Source organism: Schistocerca gregaria, chromosome 7 (assembly GCF_023897955.1).
Source record: "Schistocerca gregaria isolate iqSchGreg1 chromosome 7, iqSchGreg1.2, whole genome shotgun sequence".
Classification (NCBI taxonomy): Eukaryota; Metazoa; Arthropoda; class Insecta; order Orthoptera; family Acrididae; genus Schistocerca; species Schistocerca gregaria.
Genome location: NC_064926.1, coordinates 402,004,916 through 402,014,717, shown reverse-complemented (window position 1 = coordinate 402,014,717; position 9,802 = coordinate 402,004,916). Strand labels below are relative to the sequence as shown.

Here is a 9,802-nt window from a genome sequence, read left to right as displayed (position 1 = left end):
TGCCTGAAAATTTTAATGGGGCTAGTTATGTGGACACTCATAGGCTGCAACTCTGGCACAATGCACACACTTTTAGGAACACGTTTTTATACTTACAGTGTGCTAGCATCCTTTTTTCTACATGTTTAAGGTTTTGAATTGATTCACCTTTGCAACAGCTCAGCTCAAAAGGGAAGGAAAGAAAGTGGTATCTTGTACTAGACACAGTTGACAATGTATAAATTACAGTTTGATGAGTTGAAATATTTCCATAGAGAAGCAACACAGAAGCAAATAATGGTTTTATTTTTTTAAGAATCTTAACAGAATTTAAGTCAATTTCCTAAATATATTTCACTTAGAGAATTGGAACATAAGTTTAGAGCAATGTCACATTTGCCCTTAGAAGCAAGCACACAAGAATTCTGCAGGAAATGATGTGGAGAACAGACACGGAGATTCTTGACAATTGTTAACAACTTATGTTTACTAAGAGATCAGTTCATCACTCGTTCAGTCAGCATATTTGACCTCTGTCGAAGCGTTTATATAGATAAAAGGGGAAAACTCAAAACATCTGTACTAAAACACTGGCTACTAAAGTCATTTTGTACCTCATGTTTATCACCATTTGACTCTATTCTAATATCTGTTAAATATAATATGTTTATCATCCCTGCAACATAAAAACAAGGTCAGTATTGACAGATCGGAATTATAGGACAGCATGTGATACATTTCTTTGGCATTAAAAAACTTAAGCTAAACAGTTTGCACACAAACAGGCTATTTTAACTGTTTTCATAAAAACAAATACGCATAAGTGTAATCTTGAGTTGAACTACATTTTAAGTCATGCATCAGTTTTGACCTGTTCTTTCACATCTGGATTAGGTTAACAAACATTTCTTGCTTTAACAGTGCATCTACTGCTTTATTTTAGACACCATGCTTGTGTTATTAGATCAGTTATTCTTTTCTCTAATTGATTTTCTTTAAAATACTGTCAATTTATCCACATGATATGTTGTGCTCCCTCTGTTTATTTTCAACCTTCATGTTTATGCATGGTCTTCACTCCTAGAGCACTGTCTTTGAGACCAAATGTGAATAAGTTGTTCTCGAGAGCAGCAAATACACAAATTAAAACTAAGTGAACATGGTCAAAACATTTCTTGACAAAACACACATGGTATCATTCTACAGCATACACAATTTAAAATGGTGCTGACATACATTTGCACTCAATAAGAAATAGCAACAACAATTACTACGAATTCTTAGTGAACACTATCAAAACAGGTGAAAAAGGTAACTACATGAAGAAATCCAGAGAATGTATTACGTCACTGGCAACTCAGCTTTTAGCTTTTATGATTCTGTATTGCTGTCGTCGAATGTGTTCTTTTGCTGCCGAAATTCTGGAGGCAACTCTTCCAGAAGCTGAAGAACATGTACGACAGGTTCAGGACGCCCATCTTCTCCAATTCGACATGGCTGAAGAAGTCCATCTCTACAAGGGATGATACAAGATATAATTATTCAAAAGTGCTCAGCTGAGTTTCAGTGTGTTGTCATAAATCTGCTTCTATCTAAGAAATTTTTTTGTGGTACACTTGTTAATTCCAGTATGTCCCCGCATTATTTTATTATTAATCTTCCTGGCAGATTAAAACTGTGTGCCCGACCGAGACTCGAACTCGGGCAAGTGCTCTACCTTTCTTTCAGGAGTGCTAGTTCTGCAAGGTTCACAGGAGAGGTTCTGTAAAGTTTGGAAGGTAGGAGACGAGACACTGGCAGAAGTAAAGCGGTGAGGACTGCTCGTGAGTCGTGCTTCGGTAACTCAGATGGTAGATCACTTGCCCGTGAAAGTCAAAGGTCCCGAGTTCGAGTCTCGATCGGGCACACAGTTTTAAACTGCCAGGAAGTTTCGAGTGAAAATATCATTCTAGAAACATCTCCCAGGCTGTGGCTAAGCCATGGTTCCGTAGTATCCTTTCTTTCAGGAGTGCTAGTTCTGCAAGGTTTGCAGGAGAGCTTCTGTAAAGTTTGGAAGGTAGGAGACGAGATACTGGCAGAAGTAAAGCTGTGAGGACCGGGCATCGTGCTTCAGTAGCTCAGATAGTAGAGCACTTGCCCATGAAAGGCAAAGGTCCCGAGTTCGAGTCTCGGTTCGTCACACAGTTTTAATCTGCCAGGAAGTTTCAAATCAGTGCACACTCCACTGCAGAGTGAAAATCTCATTCTATTCTATTATTATTCTACATTTAGGAAGTATAGCATCTGGTTGTTAGCTTCAGTCTCAAAATCATTTCAGTTAACATCCTATTGAAATGCAAAGGAGATATAAGGAAAGTGGTTTCTTCTATTTTGACTAGTCTCAAAGGAAGGAAAAAATTATTGCTGAAAACAGTGTGAAACACATGTAACTATGGATTTCATAGCTGATGAAGTATCATCCCAACTTCGACCATGGAACTCCACAGTTTTGTGTTGTCAACTGATTGTCCTTCAAAATGCCTGTGTACTGTGATCATTCAGGTTTGAAGTCTGCATGTGGGCTCATGAGTTAGCTGTCTCGGGGTGCCACCGACTGAGTCACCTAATCTCCTCATTCCATCATTAGCTAATACTGAGCTGCATTTATAAGAGGAGTATAGGTGGTTGCAACTTAAATGCTGAAACATACTTACCAAGTGCGCAGCATGTACACTTTATCTTTCATGTGCACATGGAACAGGTAGCCATGGCAACTGCCGCCTAACACAGAATTATTTTCCACTTGTCTCTTTTTTTTGGCTGATGATTTACCATATCTGAATCAACTTACAGCATATTAGAGGAGGAGGAGGAGGAGGAGGAGGAGGAGATTAGTGTTTAACGTCCCGTCGACAATGAGGTCATTAGAAACGGAGCATATTAGAATCTGACCTATTACCCATGTACGTGATAGCCAACTTGAAATAACACTTTAATAAAATGACTGCTGCACGGGGATAATGTTGCAAGTTGATTACTGCCTTTTTTGTTATATAGCTGTGGTTTGAATAATTTCATACTTAGTACTGGTCAAGTAAAACATTAATTTGCTACCTTTTGCTCATAATGACACGAATTGGTATCCAATGGCATTAGAACAAACAGTACCATATGACATGGAAGACAAAGGTGGTTCACTTACGTTTTGTTAATACATATTCTGTTCTCTGATTACTCAGGTTAAGAAAAATGTAAAACTGCCATCAATCTGAAAGTTGATTTGAACACCATTGTGCTTATTAGCCATTGTCCTCCTGATTATGGTATGCTCTTTCTTTCCTGTAATTTCTGACAGCTCTATCAAAATTTTTTGAGAAAGTAATGTTTTCAAGAGTAGCCTCCCATATTTGTAAAAATAAAGTACTAACAAAATGTCAGTTTGGTTTTCAGAAAGGCTTTTCAACCGAAAATGCTATATACACTTTCACTGATCAAATATTAAATGCTTTGAATAACCGGACATCACCCATTGGTATTTTTCGTGATCTCTCAAAGGCCTTTGATTGTGTAAATCAAGGAATTATTTTAGATAAGCTAAATCATTATGGTTTGAGCGGGGCAGTGCACAAATGGTTTAATTCGTACTTAACTGGAAGAATGCAGAAAGTTGAAATAAGTGATTCATGTAATGTTAAAACAACAGCTGATTCCACAAACTGGGGGGCTATCAAGTACGGGGTCCCACAGGGGTCGGTCTTAGGTCCTTCACTGTTCTTGATATATATTAATGACTTACCATTCCACATTGATGAAGATGCAAAGTTAGTTCTTTTGCTGATGATACAAGTATAGTAATAACATCCAAAAACCAAGAACTAAGTGATGTAATTGCAAATGATGTTTTTCACAAAATTATTAAGTGGTTCTCAGAAAAACGGACTCTCTTTAAATTTTGTTAAAACACAGTATATACAGTTCTGTACAGTAAATGGCACAACTCCAGTAATAAATATTGACTTTGAACAGAAGTCTGTAGCTAAGGTAGAATTTTCAAAATTTTTAGGTGTGTCCATTGACGAGAGGTTAAACTGGAAGCAACACATTGATGGTCTGCTGAAACGTCTGAGTTCAGCTACGTGTGCTATTAGGGTTATTGCAAATTTTGGTGACAAGAATCTCAGTAAATTAGCTTACTATGCCTACTTTCATTCACTGCTTTCGTATGGCATCATATTCTGGGGTAATTCATTGTTGAGAAGAAAAGTATTCATTGCTCAGAAACGTGTAATCAGAATAATTGCTGGAGCCCACCCACGGTCATCCTGCAGACATCTATTTAAGGATCTAGGGATCCTCACAGTATATATATTCACTTATGAAATTTGTTGTTAATAATCCTACCCAGTTCAAAAGTAATAGCAGTGTGCATAGCTATAACACCAAGAGAAAGGATGATCTTCACTATGCAGGGTTAAATCTGACTTTGGCACAGAAAGGGGTAAATTATGCTGCCACAAAATCTTTGGTCACCTACCAAACAGGATTAAAAGCCTGACAGATAGTCAACCAACATTTAAAAATAAATTAAAAGAATTTCTAGATGACAACTCCTTCTACTCACTGGCTGAATTTTTAGGTATAAATTAAGGGAGGAGAAGGGGGAAAACAAAACAAAACAAAAAACCTAGCTTAAACATTAGTGTCATGCAATATTTTGTGTAATGCAATATCTTGTACAGACATCTTTTATTAACCTGACACGTTCCACATCATTACGAAGGAACATGATCTATGGAACAAGTATTAATCTAATCTAATCTAATCTTATCTATAAGACGTTTATAGCGAACCTTAATTTATCATGGACTCCAGACTACAGTGAGACTTGGCAATTTTCTTGTTAAAAAATCATTGACAGAGGTGAAAGACGTGAAAAGTGGGACACAAAATACCAGGACATAACAAAGGATCAGACCACAAATCTTTCAATTTCTAGTCTGGCACTGTGATACCAAGCCACACTTCCCTACATTAAGGATCCCAAAATGTCCTTTAGGGCTGCTGTGAACAGTATTTGATGATATGGAATCTTTCTGCCAGACCCCTCTTTAAATTCTGACTGTACCACCACAATGATTGGAGTTTAATGCAATCTGTAGCACTGAATCTATAGTATTCACCACACTGTAAATAAGTTAGGAGTAAATGTAACAACTCAGAGAATAGTAGAGAGCTGAGTAGTTGGCAAACAGAAAAACAAGACTGGAGACTTGCTAGCTATCAGAGGAAACTTTTTTTAGAGGTACAGTAGCCACTGAAGCATTCCCCCTCCCCAATGAACACCTACTGGCTGTGTTTGCTGAATATGTAATGACAGGGCTACAATTCCGCAGCTTACTGGGATGTCAGGTGGAGTAGGAGAGGGCAGATAGGAGGTGGGGAGCAGGAGGAAGAGTTGTGGGCCTGTGGCTGATGGCTCAGAGGGAGGCATCAGTACATGGGAGTTAGGAACGTGGGAGGGAGATGCGGCATGTGCACAGGACAGGAATGCAGCAAGAGCATGGGCACTGGCGAGTTCATGGAGCATGCAACGACAATGATGTGGAGAAATGTATTGGGAAGGCTTACAGAACAGAGGAAGAGGAGGCTGTGAGGAAGAGGGTGTGGGTGGAAGGCAAGTGAAGTTAGGTTCCTTGGGCAGGGGGCTTGTGAAGATTGAGGCCACGAGGTTTACGGAAATGAAGGATGTGTTGCAAGGGCAACTCCTATCCGTGTAATACAAAAAACCTGGTGTTAGAGGGTAGGAGCCAAATGGCACAGGTTGTGAAGCAGTCACTGAAATCAAGCAGGCTGTGTTCAGCAGCATTTTCTGCTATGGGCCACAGTTTGGCAGTAGCAGTGGTCACTCATTTGGATGGACAACTGGTTGGTGGTCATGCCAAGATAGAATGCTGTGCAGAAATTGCAACAAAGCTGGTATGTGAAAAGTCTGCTTTCATAGGTGGCCCTGCCTCTGACAGGACAGGGTAAAATAGTGATGAGACGGTGTACAATACGCTGGGTGCTTGAATCTGATGGATCTTGAACCTGGGTCTCCCATGGGGATGTCACCCATGTGGCAACTTGTTACGAGTCAGTGTGTCATATTTGCAATGGACCAGTATGTTATGCATGAGGTGTATCAATTAAATAAAAGGACTGATGCTGTCACGTGGTATAATGTGCCAAAGATGAATTACCAATAACCGTGAAGTGTGCAGCCTTCTTGGTCAAATGCTGCACTTCTGGTGCCTGTAGACAAATCAGAGTGGCCGCCTTTGTTTGTGTAAGAGCTGTTATTTATTTTTGTCAGAAAATGATGAATGTAATAATAGAGCAATGAGCTGTCATGAAATATCTCATGAAACTTGAAAAAACTGCTACTGAAACCTATCTTTCAGTAAAAGAAACATATGATGGAGACTGTTCTTATGCACAAGAGTTTTTGAGTGGTTCAAGTGCTTCCAAGATGGCTGAGAAGATGTTGATGATGACTGATGACCAGGTCACCCTTCAACATCAAAAACGGATCAAAAGGTAGGTTAGCTGATTTGATCTGACCATCAGTTAAATATCTGATCAATTGCTGAAACTGTAGGAATTGAAAAAAAAAATGTGTAATGGAAATTTTACATAACCAATGTAATATGAGAAAAGTGAGTGTGGAACTGATGTCAAAAATTCCCATAATCTAACAAGAACTAGCTTATGAAAATTTTTATAATGATACTCCAAATATTACTTAAACTGACCTTAATTTCTAGGAATGAGTGCTAACATGTGACAAATCTTGATTTTTCACTTATTTTTCAGAAACTAAGCACCAATCCCTACACTGGAACAGCCCAACTTCTCTGAGAGTGGAAAAAAACTCTCAAATGAGCAAATCAAGATTCACAGAGATGGTGATTGTTTTATATATTCATGGAGCTGTGTATATTCATGGGTTTCCTGAAGGCCAAACTGTTAATCAATATTACTACCTTCTGGTTCTTGCTTAACTCTGTGAAAAAATACCCAAATTGTGGAAGAGAAAGTCAAGGGTTCTGTTTCAAGACAATGCACCTGCTCATTGTCTGTTGTGAGGATTCTAGGGAAGAACAGCATCCGAGTGTTAGACCACCCAACTTATTCACCTGACCTAGCACCATGTGACTTCTATCTATTCCCCAAGGTCACATCTGCATTAAAAGGAATAGGATTTCAGTCTGTTGAAACTGTGAAGGGAAAAGTGGCATGTGTCATCAAAGAGCTTACAGAGGAAGACTTCCAGCAATGTTTCCTTCAATGAAAAATTCACATGGAGCATTGTAGGGATGGAGGAGAGGAGTATACTGAGGGTGACAATAACTAAAATGTATGTTTTTGAAATAAAATGTTTTACTGCAAATTCTCTTACTTTACAGCCACATGCAGGTTTCATGGGTGACAGAATACAACTTGAGGAGGACTGGGAAGGATTATGGATAGGATGTTCCTTACCTCCGGGCACGATGATGAACAATCAAAGACCTGGAAAAGGATTTGGTTCAGCTGATCCACCTGGGATGATACTGGGCGATGAGGGGTTGCCCTTTTACAGCTGGTTCTAGGGGTGGGGTGGGGAAGGTGGGGATTATGGATGTGTGAGGATATGGCATGGGAAATCTGTCTACGGACTAGGTTTGGGTGATTGCCTTTTTGTAATAACCTTAATGAGACCTTCAGCATACTGGGCAAGGGTTTTTTCATTACTACAGATGGACTGTATCTAACAGCAAGAGGGAGTACTGACCCCGAAATTGTTCAATATTATAAAAACTATTGTGCGGTACTAAGAAAAGTTATTAAAAAGTCCAGAAGCATGTGTATCATGTCTGAGATCAGTAACTCTGATAATAAAATTAAAGCAATTTGGAATATTATTGAAAGGGAAACAGGGCAACCAAGAGCACAGGAAGACTTTAGTGCAATAAAACTGAATGACAAGTGCACTAACAAACAATCAGAAATTGAAAATATTTTGAATAATCATTTTTTAAATGTTGTGGAGAAAATAGGATCTAGATCTTCACTAGAAGAGGCAAGGCTATTAATAGAAGAGGCCATACCTGTGCAGTTTGAAACAACTGTAATTCCACCAACCTCTCCCTCTGAAATCAGTAAAATAATAAACTCACTGAAAAGTAAAAACTCTTACAGAATTGATGGCATTTCCAGCAAAGTACTTAAAGCTTGTTCCCCACAGATAAGTAGGATTCTCAGCCACGTATGTAATAGCTCTTTGGAGCAGGGTGTTTTCCCTGATAGACTGAAATATGCCATTGTAAAACCATTGCATAAAAAGGGGAATACGTCGGATTTCAGCAACTACCGCCCAATTTCTCTTCTGACAGCTCTATCAAAAATTTTTGAGAAAGTAATGTATTCAAGGGTAGCCTCCCATATTTGTAAAAATAAAGTACTAACAAAATGTCAGTTTGGTTTTCAGAAAGGCTTTTCAACAGAAAATGCTATATATGCTTTCACTGATCAAATATTAAATGCTCTGAATAACCGGACATCACCCATTGGTATTTTTTGTGATCTCTCAAAGGCCTTTGATTGTGTAAATCATGGAATTCTTTTAGATAAGCTAAATCATTATGGTTTGAGTGGGGCAGTGCACAAATGGTTTAATTCATACTTAACTGGAAGAATGCAGAAAGTTGAAATAAGTGGTTCGTGTAATGTTAAAACAACAGCTGATTCCTCAAACTGGGGTGCTATCAAGCACGGGGTCCCACAGGGTTCGGTCTTAGGTCCTTTACTGTTCTTGATATACATTAATGACTTACCATTCCACATTGATGAAGATGCAAAGTTAGTTCTTTTGCTGATGATACAAGTATAGTAATAACATCCAAAAACCAAGAACTAAGTGATGTAATTGTAAATGATGTTTTTCACAAAATTATTAAGTGGTTCTCAGCAAACGGACTCTCTTTAAATTTTGATAAAACACAGTATATACAGTTCCGTACAGTAAATGGCACAACTCCAGTAATAAATATAGAATTTGAACAGAAGTCTGTAGCTAAGGTAGAATTTTCAAAATTTTTAGGTGTGTCCATTGATGAGAGGTTAAACTGGAAACAACACATTGATGGTCTGCTGAAACGTCTGAGTTCAGCTACGTGTGCTATTAGGGTTATTGCAAATTTTGGTGATAAGAATCTCAGTAAATTAGCTTACTATGCCTACTTTCATTCACTGCTTTCGTATGGCATCATATTCTGGGGTAATTCATCGTTGAGTAGAAAAGTATTCATTGCACAAAAACGTGTAATCAGAATAATTGCTGGAGCCCACCCACGGTCATCTTGCAGACATCTATTTAAGGATCTAGGGATCCTCACAGTAACCTCACAGTATATATATTCCCTTATGAAATTTGTTGATAATAATCCAACCCAATTCAAAAGTAATAGCAGTGTGCATAGCTATAACACCAAGAGAAAGGATGATCTTCACTATGCAGGGTTAAATCTGACTTTGGCACAGAAAGGGGTAAATTATGCTGCCACAAAAGTCTTTGGGCACCTACCAAACAGCATCAAAAGCCTGACAGATAGCCAACTAACATTTAAAAATAAATTAAAAGAATTTCTAGATGACAACTCCTTCTACTCATTGGCTGAATTTTTAGATATAAACTAAGTAAGTAAAAAAACTTTATCATTAGTGTCATGCAATATTTTGTGTAATGTAATTTCTTGTACAGACATCTTTTATTAACCTGACACGTTCCACATCATTACGAAGTGTCGTATTCATGATCTATGGA

At 38.3% G+C, this 9,802-nt stretch overlaps 1 protein-coding gene across 1 annotated transcript in view; it reads right to left on the bottom strand.

The window, feature by feature from the left end:
- Positions 1-266: 266 nt before the first annotated feature.
- LOC126281425 (synembryn-A) overlaps positions 267-9,802 on the bottom strand; it is a 130,361-nt gene continuing 120,825 nt past the window's right edge. Inside the window, exon 10 of the mRNA XM_049980373.1 lies at positions 267-1,492. Within this exon, the coding sequence (XP_049836330.1) occupies positions 1,351-1,492 (142 nt within the window). The 3' untranslated portion in view covers positions 267-1,350. The remainder of the gene's footprint in view (positions 1,493-9,802) is intronic.